General features: G+C 29.9%; 1 protein-coding gene across 1 annotated transcript; it reads right to left on the reverse strand.

The window, feature by feature from the left end:
• Positions 1-10,304: 10,304 nt before the first annotated feature.
• On the reverse strand, positions 10,305-12,946 carry LOC108467961 (acyltransferase GLAUCE). The gene is made up of 2 exons (XM_017768794.2): positions 12,379-12,946; positions 10,305-11,442 (listed from the first exon to the last, which is right to left on the reverse strand). The coding sequence occupies exons 1-2, from the start codon at positions 12,838-12,840 to the stop codon at positions 10,555-10,557; spliced, it is 1,350 nt and encodes a 449-aa protein (XP_017624283.1). The 5' UTR covers positions 12,841-12,946; the 3' UTR covers positions 10,305-10,554.
• Between the last annotated feature and the right edge of the window lie 6,668 nt (positions 12,947-19,614).

Below are 19,614 nucleotides of genomic sequence, written 5' to 3' on the forward strand. Positions count from 1 at the left end.
TTGGTTAGGCACTTAGATTGTCTATTTTAATATGATTCAGTGTGTTTGATTGTGTTTTGAAGTGGTTGAATAAATGGTTTTTGAATTGCTTGGTATTCAAGATTTGCAGGGTCGGTAAACTTGATGTAGAAGGCTCATTTTGAGTCCACACGGCCTGGCACACGGGCGTGTGACCAGGCCGTGTGAGACACATGGCTTATACACTGGCATGTGGTTAGGTCGTGTGTCCTCTACAACTTAAAATTTTCAAAACAGAATGCTCAAGTATTACCACACGGGCAGAGACACGGGCGTGTGTCTTAGCCGAGTGAGGAACACGGCCTAGTACACGGGCATGTACCCTGGCCGTGTGAAAACTACACTTAATTTTCGAAAAATAAATTGACTACACGGCCTAGTACACAAGCATATGACTTGGTCGTGTGAGGTAAGTCAATGAGTTACACTGGATAGAACACAGCCTGAAGCACGGGCATGTCACAGGGTCCAATGGGCGTGTCCCTTGGCCACACGGGCTTGTTGTGTTCCCTGCATTTGGGAAAAATTTTGAAAATTCGCGAAAAATTTTCAGAGAACCCGAATTAGTCCTGATTTGTTTCTAACACATGTATTAGGTCTCGAAGGCCTATAAAAGTGACAATATGATTAATTTATAATGTGTATGCTTATTGAATTGTTTAATATTGTATTCATTCTGAAAAATCTGGTAATGCTCCGTAACCCTATTCCGGCGACGGATAAGGGTTAGGGGGTGTTACATTGTAATATAGATTTGTGTTTACAATGGAACACGAGAAGTATTTCGAGGATCGTATGCAAAAGAGGTTTGATTAAATTAAATCATAATTACAAGCTATTAAGTCTAAACAGTACTACCTTAATCATTATATTACGGCAGGCAAGTAAAGATGATATTCAAGAACATAAAATAAAAACTAAATAACAATCTAAATTCAATCAAATTATGCAAGCAAAAGATTAACTAGCTTCACTGTTCATGATTAACTTTGGATTCGGTTTTTAATAATTTGGCTAACAGCTAACCTCACTTATATCATTCAGCCAATAATTAAATTAATTGATTGGCTTAATCTACTTGTCTTTCGACCTGATAGCTTAAATCAGGATAGATTAAGGGATGCTTAGTAGACTATTTTTTTTTACCTCATCTACCTAGATTACTTATTAGGGTCGTCAATCCTAGGGTTTAATTTCACTTAACCCAATCCAACTAATTCTGGGTCAACCCTAAAACTTCAGTTAACTACTCCCACTTTCACTTGTTAATCTTCCTAGGGTTTTCAGTTCATGGCCATTCTAGATGCAGAATTCCCCAATTATATTTCAAACATTCAACTGAAAGTAAAAATAAAAGGAGGGAAAAGAGAACATGCTGATTGCAAATCGGCAAAAGCAAGAACAAAAGTAAACAAGTAAAATGATTGAACAATAGAAAAATAAACTAAAATTTAATTGAAATGAAAGTTGGACAGAAAAAATGCCTAAATAAAACCCTAATTTAAGAATAAGAAAATTAACCAAGGAAAAAAAGTCCTTAATCAAGTCCTAAGCACTAATATTTAGAGCCTTCCTGCTAAAAGACCAAAGTAGATCAATTAAAGGTTGCTAATCATGTTGATTTATAGTGTACGGATGAAAAACACCCTTGATTGATGATTGGGCCTCGTTGGATTGGTGTCGTGACACCCTATAGTCAGTACCGTAACATTGAACATTGAATACTTCCCCTGTTTGGTTTGAAGTTTGTTGTCGCGACACTAAAGGCTGGATTTTACCTCTGTAGGTGCAAAGTTGGATGTTGCAACATTGAACTTCAAATATAATAACTCTCGCTTCGTAGTTAGATGTCGTGACACGAAGGTTTGGTTCCCTCGATAATAATGCCTTAATGCTCCTAGGTAGCTTCGAAGTCAGGTGTAACGCCCCCTTTACCCGAGACCGTCGCCGGAGTCGAGCACGAGGCATTACTAAACTTATTTGAGCACTTAAACAAATTCAAACAATTTATATCACACTTTCCAGACAAGCTGTCCAACTGCGTTATAGATAAAAAAAAATCATATCTCAAGTTACAAAACTCAAAATCCAAATCCGTAAATTTTTCCCAAATCTAGGCTCATATATCTACTTACTAATTTTTTTCTAGAATTTTTGGTTGGGCCAATTAGTATAGTTTATTAGTTGAAGTCTCCCCTATTTCAGGGTTCAACTGCTCTGACCCCTGTTCACTACGAACCAAATTTCTCCATGTACAGAATTCAAATAACCAAGACGTTTATTTCTCTTAAAAATAGACTCAATAAGGAATCCATACATATATCGTATGACTCCTAATTAATTTTTTACAATTTTAATGATTTTTACAAATCAGAACAGGGAGTTCAAAATCACTCGACCTTGTCTCACGAAATTCAAATATCTCCGATATGAAAGCCTTTTGCTTACACCGTTTCTTCTATGTGAAACTAGATTCAATAAGATTTAATTTCATATTTTATTAAACCTCTAATTAGATTTTCATGATTTATGGTAAATTTTCAAACTCAAACTACTGCTACTAACCAAAAACTGTTTTAGTACAAAATGTTGTTAACTAGTTTATAACATCTTTACTTCATTTCATTTAAACTCTATACATGCCATATAAATCTTCAAACATAAAACAAAAGCTACCAGAATTGACCTGGATAGTGTGCTTTGTTGTGTTGATCCGATCTACCCACTTCACTTCAAGTCAATCTACATAAAAATATTAAACACACACAAGTAAGCTTATTGAAGCTTAGTAAGTTCATAGGTTAAAAGTAATGCTTACCAAACATAATATTTCCAAACAATACCAAAACATTTACTAAAGTTTCCTGCGATTCACAACCATTGTTATAATAATTCACATAGTTGAGCTCAACAAGAATAACTACTCAATCTCTTTCATTTGGATCACTTCTCTTTATTTCTTATAATCAAATTAGGAAACGGCTTACGAAATTGAGTACGTCGTTGCTCAATGCCACGATTCACAACTCAGTATGGTTTTCCTCATTGAAATACCATACCTACATTTTCAACTCGGTATGGGAAATGCCATACCTACATTTCTTAACTCAAGATGGATTTGATAATACCATACCTACATTTCATAGCTCAAGATGGATAATACCATACCTACATTTCACAACTCAGTATGGATGATACCATACCTACATTTCACACTTTGCCATGGAACAACCATGGTCTTATCATCAATTCATCACACGTCACGATACTGAACGTACTCAATCCTGCGTTTTCCTAATTTGCATTTCCACATTTATTCTTTCATTAACAAAATCTACACAATCCCACAACAAATTCGTATATAATAACACATTATATACTTCAATCATTCACAAATAAACATCTAATTTCAACCATATGAACTTACCCGCTAATTTGTAGAAGATATTGAAATTTAGGGACTATTCGCAACTTTTTCTTTTCCTCGTTCTTCTTTGGATTCTTGATCTATAATATAAAATATTTCTACTCATTAGTATTTATTTGATTTCTATTTCAATTCACAATTTATGCTGTTCAAATTTCGAAATTGCACTTTTACCCCAAAATTCTGATTTTCACAATTTAGTCCTGCTCAATTCACCCATCAATTGAACTAATTTTTCTCAATTAACACTTTATTTTATCATTATAAACTATTTCAAAACCTTTTATATTCTGAATTTCAACAGAAACCTTCAATTCACAACTTTTTCACAATTAGGTCCTAAATATCATTTCCTATCAAAATCACTTAATAAAACCACCTTAATATGAAATTAGAACTTAAATTTCATAATAATTCATCATAAAATTCCTTATCCATCCAGGTTAACTTCCAATTTCACCCATAAAATCAAAAACTAATGAATTCTACAAGTGGACCTAATTGTAAAAGTCATAAAAACATAAAATTATCAAGAAAAAGCAAGAATTAAACTCACATGATGTAAAAATATGAAAACCAGCTTTCTCCAGACCTTCTATGGCGTTTTGGCTGAGAAAATATGAAGAAATGTCTAGATTTTTCAATTACATCATTATTTAACTATTAACTTTTATCTATTTCCAATTTTGCCCTTGTTCACATTGTTTTCTTGCTTATTTCATACCCAAACCGTCCAGCCATTAACCTTTGGGTCTAATTGCTCTTTAAATCCATCTTTTTAAATACTTAAGCTATTTACTCACAATTTAACAAATTTTGTGCTATTTTCAATTTAGTCCTTTTTAATTAGTTAGCCATCCAAACGTTAAAATTTTCTAACTGAAACTTTAATACTAACTCAATGACACTCCATAAATATTTATAAAAATATTTATAGCTCGATTTTCGACTTTGAGGTCTCGATACTTCATTTTTGACCCGTTTGACCTAATAAATTCTTTTAATTCACTAATTTCACCATTTCACAAATTCTTCTAAATTCTTACTTGACTCATAAATATTAAATTACTATCTTGTTCAATCTTATTTGTCGAATTTAGTGATCTCAAATCACCATTTCCGACACCACTGAAAATTAGGCTGTTACATCAGGTGTTGCGACATCCTGGGCAGTCCACTAACTCCTCAGCCTAAAATGATGTCCTGCACACTCAATCAACACATTAGTCTTCCCTTAGGCCCGAATTGGCCTAACAAGAAAACACCCTAAAATGCTCATTTTATTGAATTTGAATATAATTGTACTAAATCGAGAGCCTAATTAAAAAGCTAATAAATTACTTGAATACAAGTTCATTAAATGATGAAAATAGCTCAATTTGCCACCATGAATTATGGATTCATGGCAGATCACATACTTATTTAAGTATTGAATAAAATAAACGATAATGACTATATAAGCTAATTTTTACTTTGAAATCAATTATTTAATTTATTCATCTAATTAAATAATAATATAAAGAAATTAAAGTAATCATAGGTCATATTGTACCTTCTCGAGAAAATGCATTTACTGCAGATAGTAATTCATATACAATCTATTTCTCATGAAGGAAGATGTAATAGTTGTCATGAAATAAAATAGGATCACATTGGGAGAACGGATTCATTCCAAAGAGATTAAGGATATCCTATAAAGGTAATACACTTATGATAACGTCATTGGACGAGCACTTATTAAATAGCTTTCATAATGACTTCGTGACTAAATAAGTTTATAATTAATAGGTGAAAAGCTGAAACTTAATTATAAATTATTTGAGCCCTGATTATATATATTCAATCGATCCCTCCACTAGCTCGTTGAAAGCATAAATGAATTACATATAAAATCAAATGGATAGAAGTGAACGGAAATGATGAAATAAGATAAATGAATTGCATTCACAAATGAATGTGTTTTCTCACTAAGCATAGAAATGACTTGAGAATTAATTTGAGGTTTTTGAATTATTATTTAATTAATTATAATTAAATAATTGAAGTTTGAAAATGGAAATAAATTAACCACACATTATGAATATGTTGAATAAGAAAATTAAATATATTCCTCATAGATTCTTTTACAGAAAGTTTTCATGATTTTAGTGGAATTAAAATTGGGTTGAGAAAATTATTTAATTGGAAAACTAATTTAGTTAATTTAATTAATAATATTTATTTTGAGAAATATAAATGGATTACAGTCCTTAGTCAAAAATTTAAAAAGCACATATAATTAGATTTAATACATAAGAGACACAATTTCCCTCATAGAAGAAGAAAGGGCTAACAACCCTAGTAATATTTACTAGGATGTGCCATCCACCCCTACTCTAATTAGGGTAGGAGTGTGATTTCTATTTAAATAATATTTTTTGGTAATGGTTTATTCAACCATGATTCTTGTATCTCTCTCTATAAATAATATGTCAGTTTCTATTGAGAGAAATTACTTCCCTACTAAAAGTAATTACATCATTAATTTTTTTTTGTGTTGCTTGAACTCATACTTGGCACAATTTAATGTATAAGGATAATGAAAAAAGTAGTTCCATTGAAAATTAATATCAATTAATAAGTAGAATTTAAAATTTTACTTGAAGTGATACGATGCACAAAAAAACAATTCATGGGTGGATGTTGGAACATTTGGAAACATCCTAACCAAGTTATGCTTGCGGGAGCATATCCAAATCTCAAATTGACCTTACATAAAATCCACCCTCAAGAAGCCAATCCCTAACCTCTACCATCATAATGACACATTCCCCTCCACAACTTCCACCGAGTCCATCAACCGGATAGGTCCTGCTCCCCGTCGTTTACTGCTGCACATTATCCGGCCACATCCACCACTCATGGCAAACTTATATTTATCCAAGAGATATTGAGGAAACCCAATGAGATGCACATCCAATCTCGTGTTGTATACTATTCAGAACACTACAGCAAGGCATACGGATTAGTTTGTAGCGACGTCAACATGAATTATCTCATTTTGTCCGACTAGCCGGTCGAGCGGCAAATGGTTTTAGTATGTTAAACTCCTCGTACTCACTACGACTACTTGTACTTTCTAACATCTTTGTTATGTACGAAAGCATGACTTAAAACCCATACTGTAAATTAAAGACAATAACTCAAAAAAACAAGTGATTGAAAGTTGAAACTCCACGCCAGCACCTTAAAATCTAAATTTCAAGTCCTTGTAATAATTTTATAGTTAATATATCGTAGGGAATTATAATTATTTACCGACGAGCTGCCTTTTTTTTTTTTTTTTCCTGCTTTTCTGATTTTTAGTCTCCTCCAAATACGATCATAATGCTTAAGATTTATAGGCGATCACTACACTACTTGACAACTATGACAGTAAGATCACAGTTTTCAATAAATCAAAAGGTTTTTTTTTTTTTTTTGGCCTTTTGCTTTCAATAATAAAAAGGAAAACAACAAAAAGCTGAGAAAATTAATGAAAAGATGGAGACAGATGAGGAGGCAGTTTAGAGGGCTGGGTATGCTATGAGAAGTGTGAAGTCAATAACTGTTGGTTAGCATGGAAATTTTTTGGATCATAGGCTTTTGACTCCACTCACATTTTTTAATTTTGGATTTTCTTTTTATATATCAACTAGACTCCTACCTAAGATTTTTTTAAATTTTATAATATATTATATTATATTATTAAATATTAGATCAAAAACAATAAATGGTATTTAATGTCCTTGTCAAACACCTTTTTGACACGGACTTAAACTGTATCACCTCTATTTTCACTTAAATATTGAATAAAAATTAAAAATAATATAAATATTTTTTAAAAAAATAATATAGATGAACTTAAAATGAACTTGATATAACTATTTACAAATGGACTTGGACAAAATGTTAGGAATATATTTCGAGCCGAACTAATTTTGGATAAGGATAAAATGTATTAATATCATATTTAGATCCAGCTTAAGCCCAATCCAATTTGGTCCATTAACACCTCTACTTACATTCTTCTTTTTAGACTCCAACTGTCACATGTGTTATTATTACCGTACAGATATCTACCAAAAAAAAAAAAGGGGGTTAATGAAGAAATTGGGGCTTAAACTTGACAATTTTTTCCACAATTCTCACATTGAAGGTTGAATTTTATTTTGTCCAAATTAGTCCTTAAACTTGGCAATTGTTCCCACATTGGGGCTTCAACTTTTTTTTTGTCCAAATTAATCTTTGAACTTAACAATTGTTCCCACATTGGGACCTGGACATTTTTTGTCCAAGTTAGTCTCTGAACTTAGCAATTGTTCCCGCATCGGGCTTGAACTTTATTTTTAAATTAATTCATGAACTTGGCAATTGTTCCTACATTGGGGCCTAAACTTTTTTTTTCAAGTTAGTCCTCGAACTTGACAATTGTTCCTACATTAGGGTTTGAACCTTTTTATCCAAATTAGTCCTTGAACTTTTTCTTATCCAAGTTAGTCTTTGAACTTGGCAATTGTTCTCACATTGGAGTCTGAATTTTTTTGGTTCAAGTTAATCTCTAATATTTCCTTTTAAAAATTGGATAAAAAAATGTTCTAACCCCAATATGAAAATAATTATCAAGTTCAAGAACTAATTTAGACAAAAAATTCAAAACTAATGTGGGGAAAATTACCTAATTCATGGCCCAAATAATATATTAACCCATAAATAAATAATAACAACCAATCATCCTTGCAGTATTGAAAAAAAATTGAGATCTTGAGATTAGAGATGTACTCAAGCCCAACTTGAATTAAGTTTGATGGACAATTTTACTATAAAAATAAAATAAAAATAAAAAGTTATTTTATATGTATTTATATATTACATAATTAATTTTATTGACATGATAAAAAATACTATTATTTGAATTAAATTAAATTCCGTTTTTTATTTAATTTGTGCTTAAAATGTTTTTTTATATTTTAGTATAATACAAAAATAAACATTTTTAAAAGTAATCTAGTGAAAGCAACTTAAGAAAAGTATATAAGATTTTTTTAAAATAATGAATCAATTAATCTAAACAACAAAATTTCGTTCGATGGTTATCTTAATATCCGATTTAGATTCAATTCAATTTAAAAAAAAAATAGAATAATACAAAGTAATAATAATTCCTTTTTAAGACTATATATGTAGGGCTCTCATTAGACATATGTCGTTCATAGGGCTAGTTTGGCAATGCTTTTGAAAAGTGTTTTTGAAAAGTGCTGTGAAAAAGTGTTTTTGAGAAGCGCTTTTGAAAAGTTTGGTTTAAAATTTGAGTGTTTAGCATTGCTGTTAAAAAGTACTTTTGAGAAATAAAATGTACATTTTAGACATGTTATTATAAAGTAACAAATATGTATTTAAATAATATTTAAATTAGTTAATATTATTATATTTTAGTAAGAATATAAAAAATAATTATAACTTCTTATTAATATTTTAATATATAAAATATAAATTTTAAATATTTTTAAGCAATAAATATTAATTATTTATAAAATTTAATTAGAATATATAAACTATATTTTAAATATTTAAATATAACTATTAAATATTTGTAATTAGTATTTTAAAAATTATTTTTTATTTTTAATTAATGATTTTAACACATTTGTAATTAAGTACCAAGAAAAAAAGAAAAATACTATGGTATTGGAGGGTGAAAAGTAATTAAGCATTAAAAGTGCTTTTGGGAGAGGAAAAATAAAATTTTAGCTTCTCCTTTTCAGAAGTGCTTTTCAAAAGCACTTCTGAAGAACTAAAAATTTCAGCCAAAAACAGTTTGTTCTACACAGCTTTTCTTCCAGAAGTGCTTTTGGAGCCAGAAGTACTTTTGAAAAGCAATACAGAACTGACCCTTAGCCAGAAGGCAAGAGCCACAAAGTTATGGTTATCACAAGAGGATCACAATATGCGTAGATGTGACTAGTTCTATTTAATGTTACTTATAGCTTGAAAAACATGTTAGATTTCAAAAGTGATTTTAAACTGTAAGCACACATTGAAAATATTAGATCAATATTAAACGACAACAAAATTAAACTTTGAAAAAATATTTTCAAACTCAAATTCAGTCCAACCTTTTCGAGATAATGATGTTTAAATTTTTATATTTTTTAATATAACAATTATATGTTTGCTTATTATAAATTTAAGCATTTACACATATTTCTTCTTTTTTATTTATTTATACATATTTCTTCTATGCAAAGTCTCTCACAATACAAAGCCCAAAAAAGTAAGCCCATACACGTTTATGGCAGTAAGACCACACTTGTAGATTAGTAATGGGTGTTAATATTTTTACTATTTTCATTTTTATTAAATAAATTTGTTTAAATTTGGTGTGATATTATTTTTATTAGTAACATGATTTTAATATTAAAAATATTTATTTCTTTTGAGTGGATTAAATCGAGTTCAAATATTACTTTAATAATTTAGGTTAAACTTACAATTTTTTCACCAAGAGAACAAAATACTCAAAAGTATTCATGTTTAGGTATCTAACCTAATTTGATTCTAGATTAAGTCAAGGCCTGATAGCAATTATTGAATATTTTAGGTCTAAAATAAAATAAAATAAAGTATATATAAATTTATAACTTATATTAAATTTTTACTTGAATTGATGTCACGAGTTAACTAGCCATAATTGAATTGTGAAATTATTAATTTACCCTCACGTATATTAATTAAGTTATATTTTGTGAAGATGTTTTTGTCTTTTTTATATAATAAGTTTATAAAAGTTTGCTCATATAAATATTTGAACCCAAAACATCATGCATAATTAAGTAATTAATTTTATACTTAAAATATCAATTAATTATTATATAATTTTTAATGAATATATTTATTACATAGTTTTCACAGACATTGTCCGTCTATACTTTTTATAAGTAGTAAAATAATATCATAAGTCAAAGTCCACATAATCATAGCCACATTAAACATTACAATGACAAAGTTACACAATACAAAACATTATGCCAATCAAACTTCATTATTACAACACACCTCTTGTTGACGACCGATTGGTTCCATTTTTATCATCAATCAAAATGCTTGTGAAACAGGGTCTTAAACTTGCTCATTTCCTTGCTTGGCAGTGACACCAATACATTGACACCATTGTTATCATCAATGTCAGGGAAAAACAAGATAATGTCCTTCCTTTGGAACACCACAGGGCAACTATATTTAGGCCTTCCCCATGGATACTCCACTTCATCAAACCCTAGTTTCCACCATGAAGACACCAAGAACTCCCCATTTGGAAAACCTTGATAAATATCTCCCCAATCTATCGCCGACCGTGCGTACTCATCTGTCATCCGCTTCGCCCCCTCCGTCACGAGCTCCACTAACCGTGAGAACGGAGCTTCATCAATCTCCTTGCATGTAGCCCTTGCGTAAGCAGTTAGCACCGCGTTCCCGGTGTATGACATTGGCAAGGGTGGGATTAACCTAGGCCTTATGTTAACAGCATATAACAACGTGGAAACCCTATCGAGGTTGCTCTCTTTGTTATCCCATGATAAGGCTTTGCAGTGCCATACGAGGGCAGTTACCACATTGAACCCAGTGATTCGTGCATCGCTGACGTGTGATCCGATCGCGGAGGCCTTGGCTTTCTCCTTTAAATTGGCGATGTTGTCGGAGGTGAGCCGGAAAACCTTAAAGTCTAATGCTTGGGAAGTGGCATCGATGACGGGGGGGTTCGAGTCGTGGAACTTGTCCAACTCGTGGTGGGGAAAGGTGACACATGGTGGCGATCGAGCAGCGAGGAGGAGGCGGTCATTGCAAGGAGTGACGGCGAGGGGTTTTTCGGCAGTCACGGCGGCCAAGTTGTCTAAGAAGATTTTGAAGCTTAAGCCATCAAAAGTCACATGGTTGGTCACTATGCCCGTTGCAAAGCCACCGCATCTAAATGATGTCACCTATAAAGAAACGAAGAACCCTTTCCCGTATGTAATTCATAAAATATACTAGTATGCGGGTGAAAAAATTTGTATAATTTAATTATTAAAATATATAATAAATAATAAATTTATAATTTAATCCCATTATTCAATATTAACTGCTTAAGATAATTTTTAGCTTCATCCATCTTACACTCAATATTAAATCTGAGTTATTATTTAACACTCAATTTACTATTACTTAAATGACCTTGAATTAGGGTCACCCAATCTCCATTCAATTAAAAATTATCAAAAACTTAAAAATAATAATTTTTACTATAAATGTATTTTTGTCTTTTTATATTTATGCCTTCTTCAAAATACATTTATGAAATTTGAAGATAAATTAATTTTCAATATATTATCTTCATCATCTCAACTAAATTTTTCACATCAATTATTTATAAATACATTTGTTAGGTAAAATTTTTATTGTGTGCAATATAATTTAATAGGTTAAAATATATTATAAATTTTTATTTTTAAAATTTAAAATGTTATCCATATATTTTATTTTTAATAATTTAATTATACTACTTTTAAGATTTAAGTTCACATATCAAAAATTTTTTATGGAGAAAATAAACTAGTTTAAAAGAATGTAAAATCTAAGATGTTATTTTATTCGACAGCTATTCTTGAATCTTGTTCGATTTCTTTATTTAATTCTTGAGATGAATCCCTCGCATATCTTACCCATCAGACAGAGATCTTAATGGTCTCTGCTAAATTCCATGTTATATCTTGCCCAACAGACATATTAACATTTAAAAAAAAATTCAAGTTATTACTACATATTTTTATTTTAATAATTATCAAAGTGAGGTTTTTTTTTTAAATTATAAAGATTAAATTTTAAATTTTTGAAAGATTACAGAGAATTATAACAGATTTTAATCAATTTAATATTACCTGGACAATACAAAGTGGTTGATCATCTTGTTCCAAGCTATCAACGCTTTTACAAATCAGTTGGCCAAATGCTGGATTAGGATAAACCAAGTCTCCAACATCATCCAACGCATAATCACTTGAAGCCACCGCGAAACCGATTCCGGCCGAGTTACAGTCGATTTCCAGCCGACCTGTTTCCGGGTTCGACCTCAACCTTCCGGCTAAGAAATCATACGGCACTAGCAGCTCCGATAATGCGGTTTTCAGCTTCTCAGCCGCAACATGGGGCGGAAAATCCTCGTGGGACCGGAAAAAATGGACGGTTTCCACCGGGAAATTCAGCACTCTGTCTATGTTCGACAAGAACATGGATTTTTTTCTCTCGGTTTTCCGGGAGGGAAATATAAGAGAAACGTTTTGGGTGGTGATTTTGAGGTCTTGGATAAGTGTCGCCGGAGGGTCGTCGGAAATGGTGCCCATTGCTTTAGAATTTGATATGTACTGAAACAAAGCTATGTTAAAAGAAGTCCGTGCTTATTTAAGGTCCATACAATTGGTCGTTTATTTTATTGAAAAAAATTCAAGGATAAATGTAAATCATAATTAGCCGTACTTATAGTTCAAAACCTAACAACTATTTCAAATAATGAAATGTAAATATTGTGTTTACCGTAGGTTAGCTACCATATTAATTAGTGTTTTTTTTATTATTATTTATGTCTGTTTTACAGTTTATATTTAAAGTTTGTGATTGTCTCTCTCAACAATGTCATTTTCAATATTCGAAACTAAGTTCCTCACTTGGGAGTGCAATACTATTACACTAAACTACTTTATAATACTCAATCGAAAAGGACTTAAATATAAATAAATATAGATATAGAATTTAAAGGTGTGCATGGGTTGGGCCCAGGTCAACTAAAAATTTAGGCCTATTTGCTAGGCTCGGGCCCAACTCGGCCCAAAAAATGGGCATTTGCCGAAGCACGATTAGGATAAAAATGTTAGAACTCGAGCCCGACCCAGCCCGCACATTTAAATTATTTTTATATAATTTTAAAATATATATAATACATCAAAAATACTAAAAACGTCACAATAAATATTTCCCAACAAATTGAAAATAAATTTTAAAAAATATGTATATTTAAATAACACTAAGATAGACGCAACTTAACAAGCAAATGCCTCTAAACTAATAACAAAATTAATAAATGTCTTTAAAATAATAACAAAATTAACAATAAAATAAGTTTTATATACAATATCCAAACAATAATAATAAAATAGTAGCAACATAACAGTAAAATGGTAGCAAAATAGGGAGAAAACAATAAGAGAATAATATTAAAAAAAAATTGTTTTTGTCCTTTAGTGAATTCGGGCTAGGCCAGGCCCGGCCCTGGGAAAAAATGCCTTACCCGAGGCCCGGCCTATTTTTTAAATGGACCTTTTTTTTGTCCAAGCTCATTTTTTGGGTCTATATTTTTACCCAAACTTTCTCACATTTTGGGCGAGCCTTCAGGCCGAGCTGAGTGGCCCGATCCATGAACAAGTCTAATCTAGATGAACCGGCCTCCTATTTATCTAATAATCAAATAAGAAAGGCTAAATTGTAGGTTGATAATGATATTTAAAGGCTAAATTGTAGGTTGATAATGATATTTAAAATTAATGTCACATTTAAGCGAAAAAATTATATAAACCTTTTATATGATTTTAAGATTTTGATTGAAATAATAAAATTAAAATTTTAGAATATTTATTGTGAGATTTATTATGAGCTATAAATTATTTTTATAGTTTTTATGTAAAAGAATAAAAATACATATTTGTTGTTGTTTTAAAATGATTTATTTTAATTAAATTAAGACTTAACAACTACAGTAAAAGTGGATAAAATTTTTAACAAAAAGATCAGTTTATTTTTAGTCTAATGTATAAGGATTAAATTATCCATTTTTTAATAAAGGAGCAAAATGCAATCAACTCCTAGTACAAGGCATACACAAGAGGAGCTAAGAAATTAGAATTGTGGGGTCAATATTTTAAAAATTAAAACGTTTATAAAAGTCATATAAACTCGTGCATATATATATTTTTATTATTGTTAAACATTTAGAATAAATAAATCTAAGTATTAAACACGAAAGGTGTTCATAAAAACATACGACTAGTAATTTTCTTTCACAAAATAAAAATTACTTAAGTGTTTTTGATGTCTTGAGAATGTAATATATCTTTTTTTTTCAAAGACAATGTTCATAATTATCACACTAGCAACAACAATTGCTAAATAAAAATACTAAATTTCTAATAAAATATTGAAGAAATTCAATATTATAAATATAATCAATCCTAATTTATTCAATAATTTTTTAATCAACCTCTAAAATAATTACTTAATCACGATATTAAGAATATCATACAAAATCAAAATCCCAAAATTAATTAATAAACAAAAAAAATCTTACATAAAAATTCTAATTTATCCCCAAATAAACTACAACCTCAATTTTATAAAGATTAATCGATAAAGCTTAAAAAAATTGCTACCAAATTAGGGACATCACTTGAAAGTATCAAAAAGATTAGGAATTTTTTAGTTTTATTCCATAAAAGTCACCTCACATTATATTTTAATGTGGCATCTACTTTATATTTATAAGTGTCTATGTATCTAAAAGTGTAACAGCCTAATTTTCAATGGTGTCGGAACAGTGATTCGAGATCACTAAATTCGACAAATGAGTAGGAAATATTATTAATTTAGTGAGTATAAATTAAATGTGAAGTTAGGAAAAAAATTGAAAATAGTGAATAGTGTACTAAAAATAAATATTAAAATAATTAGAATCGAAAACGAGGTATCGAGACCTCGATAATTTTAAATCGAGCCATAAATATTTTTATAAATATTTATGGAGTGTTAATATGTTAGTATTAAAGTTTCGTCAAGAAATTTTAAAGTTCTGATAGTTAATTGAACAAAAAGGACTAAATCGTATCAAATGCAAAATTGTGGGAAATGATTAAATAGCTTAATTGATAAAATGAGGGTTTAAAAGGAAAATAGACCCAAGATCTATTTGGGCTGGACGGCAAGGGCATTAAATCAGCAAGAAAATAAGGAGAATTAAGGGTAAAATTGGAAAATTGTAAAATTTACTTAATAAAGCTAGGACTAAAGTGGAATTATCTAGATTTCTCTTTATTTTTCTGCATTCTCATCAGAAAAACGCCATGGAGGAGTTCCATTAAGCTGTTTTTTTTCATATTTTTACTCCAAGTAAGTTCAATTCTTGATTATTTCTTGAAATTTTTGTGTTTTTGTGACTTTTACAACTAGGTCCACTTGTTGAATTCATTAGTTTTTAATTCTATGAAAGAAATTGAAAGTTTATATACATATGTGTTGGAATTATATGATGATTTGGCATGGAATTAGAGTTTTAAATTGTTTATATGTTGATTTTATTGTAAGAATTGAATAGAAAGTGAATGTTTGGGACCTAATTGTAAAAGAGTTTGAAGTTAGAGTTTTATGTGGAAATTCTAAATTTAAATAGTTATGAAATAACTTATAATGTTTAATAAAAGTATTAATTTAGAAAATTATCTTAATTGAGGGGCTAATTGAGCAAGGACTGAATTGTATGAATTGTGAAATTTGGGGCAAAATGGAAATCAACATTTTGCACTAAAACTGTTTTGGACAGCAGCAGTAGTCTAACTTTGAAAAATCACCAAAAATTGTATAAATGGAATTAGAGGATGAATAAAATATAAAATTAAAGCTTATTGAGTCTAGTTTCTTATAAAATAAATTATGTAAGCAATGGAATTTTAAATTACGAGATACAATAACTTTTGTGAGACAAGGTAAAATGATTTCGGGTTCCCCTGTTTTGAATTTAGAAAATCATAAAAAATTGGATAAAAATAATTAGAGGCTTAAATTTATATGTTTAGAATCCTGAATGAGTCTATTTTCAATAGAAACAAACAAGGACATCATTCGAATCTTGTACGAGAAGATAATTAATTTTTAGTGAAGAAGGGTCGGAACTGTCAGACAGCAGAACAGGGGAGACTTCAATGAATAAACTGTATAAATTGGCCCAACCAAAAATTATGAAAATTTTATGGTAAGAAGATATGTGAATCTAGTTTCTGGGAAAATTCATGGATCTTAATTTGGAGTTCTTTATCTCAAGATAAAAATAATTTAGTGACTATTATGCAGATGGACAGCTTGAATATTCACATAAATAGATAGTGAAAATTATAGATAATGTTACCTACAAGTGTGTTGTTTATACTAAGGATGTGGATGGAGAGGAGGAGGAGGAAAATATACAAAAATATATGAATGAATCGTGTATAAATTGATTACATGCCCGATTATAATCGATAAGTGTTGAATTAGAAATGATATAATGTTTTATTTAGAATATTTATTATGAAATTATGATTATCGTTATAATACAAAAATCGAACTTGTCAGTTTATATAACAAAATTTAGTGACCATTTGTTAATATTATTAAATTTCAATATTATTTTATGAATGATGATTAATATTTATGTATGTTAATTGTTGAAAATAAGTAAATTATGTACAAAAGTTATGAAATTAAACTGAGAATTTCGGAGGAACGGAACGCAGAAAATGAGTACGATCTTTCAGTGAAAAAGATGAATTGACGGTAAATTACCCAAGTAAACCGAGATTCAGTATTTGTTGCGAATTCTCGTGTTTGCTTTCCGTTTAGCTCTTACGAGCTTCCGTTAACTTATATGAGTTTGATTAACCCTTTTGGGGTTTCATTCACTCGATGAGCTTGATTAGCCTCCAAGCCCGTTTAGCACTTATGTGCTTCAGTTAACCTTCGGGCTGCCGTTTAGCACTTATGTGCTTCAGCTAGATTTCGGGCTTCAGATCACGATGTACTTAAATCCGTAAGCTGTTCCTTGGATGGACAAGTTGGTAAGTCGTAAATGTAACATGTGAAAAAGAAATGTAAGTAATGTTATCATTATTATTATTGAGCTCAATTATGTGATTTTATCATTCGAGATTGTGTTTGACAAGATATGTTAGTAAATTATGAGTATGTGAATCAAAGTGATGAATTTAAACACCTAATGAGGTTGAGTGATTCACACGAATTTGTCATTTGAAATTGTGATTGATAGGAAGAAACAGTGAATTACATGCTTATCAATGGTTACACATAATTATCTGAAAAACAAGAAAAATGACGGTTATTGATATATGGAAATGTAAGACATTGATATATGAATGTGGAATATGTTTGATAAATGTGTTCATTCTTAACTATGGAATTATGTACCTCATGTGTGCTATTTGCATAAAGATGATATTTCAAATACTTTGGTGAGTAAAGCTTAAATATGAAATAGTATGAAATCGAGACACGTTGTTATGAAAATATATTTAAATTATCTGTAAGTGTTTTTTGAACTCCTTGGTAATGCCTCGTACTCTATTCCGGCGACGGATACGGGTAGGGGGTGTTACAAAAAGAGTCTAAACATAAATAGTTAATTTAATTAATATGTAACTTTAATTTTGTATAATTATATATATTATTTTTTAATTTAATTTTGATAAATCATTAATTTAATTATACAACTTAATTATAATTAAAATTTTATTTATATAATTACATAAAATTAAAATTTATGTATAATATTACCTATTTAAATGAAAAATTATAATTTTGTGTAGGTGTAAATGTGAATTTTAGGGGCGGGGGGGTGAGGTAGGTTGGTTGATATTATGAGAGTCATGAGAATGACTCTCTTTCATGGCAATGGTTGATGAATTTTGTAGTTATTTGGAGGAGGTAGTTGAAGCACTAAAATCAGCTTAGATAAAAGAGAATATCAAAGGTTGTTGAGTCCACAGCTTTGTTTTTAGTAAACATGGCAAAACATTAAATATTATAATAAAATTTTCTCTATCAAGTTTGTTTATTATAAAAAAATTATGATTATTATGGATAAATTTAGAAATTTTAGGAAAATCAAAATATGATTTATGATTTTATTATCTTTTAAAAGATTTTTTTGAAAAGTTAAAATGTAATTTTATTAAATATAATTTTTCACTGGGGACCACAAGTCCCTACCTTATCCCTTAGACTCACCTTTGATGGTTATATATAAGATAATTATTTTATCATTGGTATTTAAAAAAAAAAAATTCTACAATCGAGTTTAGAATGTTGCCATATATATATATATATATATTTTTGTTATTTTAGGATGTTGTCATATGTCTACTAATGGCTATTAAATCCACTTGTAAAGTTTATTTTATTCCCTTTCCCATGTATAAAATAATTAGTTATATACGTTATTATTCGACACGTTAAAAAGTTGCCATGGGTCTTATTTATTATTTTTAAATATCAATTAATGACATGTGGTGGGCTAGTAACTTTTTACCTTCACTTGTGGTGTTACAAAACTCTACTTCTTGTGTATTACATAGTTATCATATATATATATATAAATATATATAGTATGTCTACTACCAATGGAATAAAAAAAAAATTAGTTAATGGAGTCATGTTCTGATATCTCCAACACAACAGTCGAATTAAGGCTTCTCCATAATCAGCATTAGTATTATCCTGCAATAAACAGATAAGATTAAGGTTATTGCTTTCAGCTTTCACTTTGCGATAGTTAAGTTGCCTAGCAAGCTCAAGACCATCGAGCAGACCCTAGGCTTTCGCTTGAAGCACCAAACAATAGCCCAAACTCTGACAAAATCCCTTTAACCAACATCCTATATGATTTCGAACTAGGCCACCAGCAGTCGCTCTGCCATCAACCTCAAGAACAGCCTCATCTGTATTGATTTTAACCTATTGGTTGGTAACATCTCTATCCACCCTCGTTATGTGTTTGGTCCATGTCAAGGCTTTATTAGAACAAGATCTCATTATGTGTTTTACCCTTCACATTTAAGTGCAATGAAGACATTGAGGTATCTATTTTTTGGTTAGAAAACTAAGGAAGGGAAATATCTACTTCCACTTACTCTTGCATTAATTAAATATTGTTTTTAAATGAATTAAAAATATATATTACACCTCTTCAAAAAATTGAAATCTATACTAATAATTAAAGATTAAATGGAGTCGATGCCACGATAGAAATGACTAGGTAGTACTCCCTATGATTTCGGTCCAGAGTATCCTCCTATCTGCCGATTAAA

Source organism: Gossypium arboreum, chromosome 8, assembly GCF_025698485.1.
Source record: "Gossypium arboreum isolate Shixiya-1 chromosome 8, ASM2569848v2, whole genome shotgun sequence".
Lineage (NCBI taxonomy): Eukaryota > Viridiplantae > Streptophyta > Magnoliopsida > Malvales > Malvaceae > Gossypium > Gossypium arboreum.

Excerpts from the sequence above, each read along its gene's own strand:
- LOC108467961 (XM_017768794.2), bottom strand. The coding sequence starts at position 12,840 with ATGGGCACCATTTCCGACGACCCTCCGGCGACACTTATCCAAGACCTC. Across the intron at positions 11,443-12,378 it reads AACCACTTTGTATTGTCCAG|GTGACATCATTTAGATGCGG; the intron begins GTAATATTAAAT and ends GTTTCTTTATAG.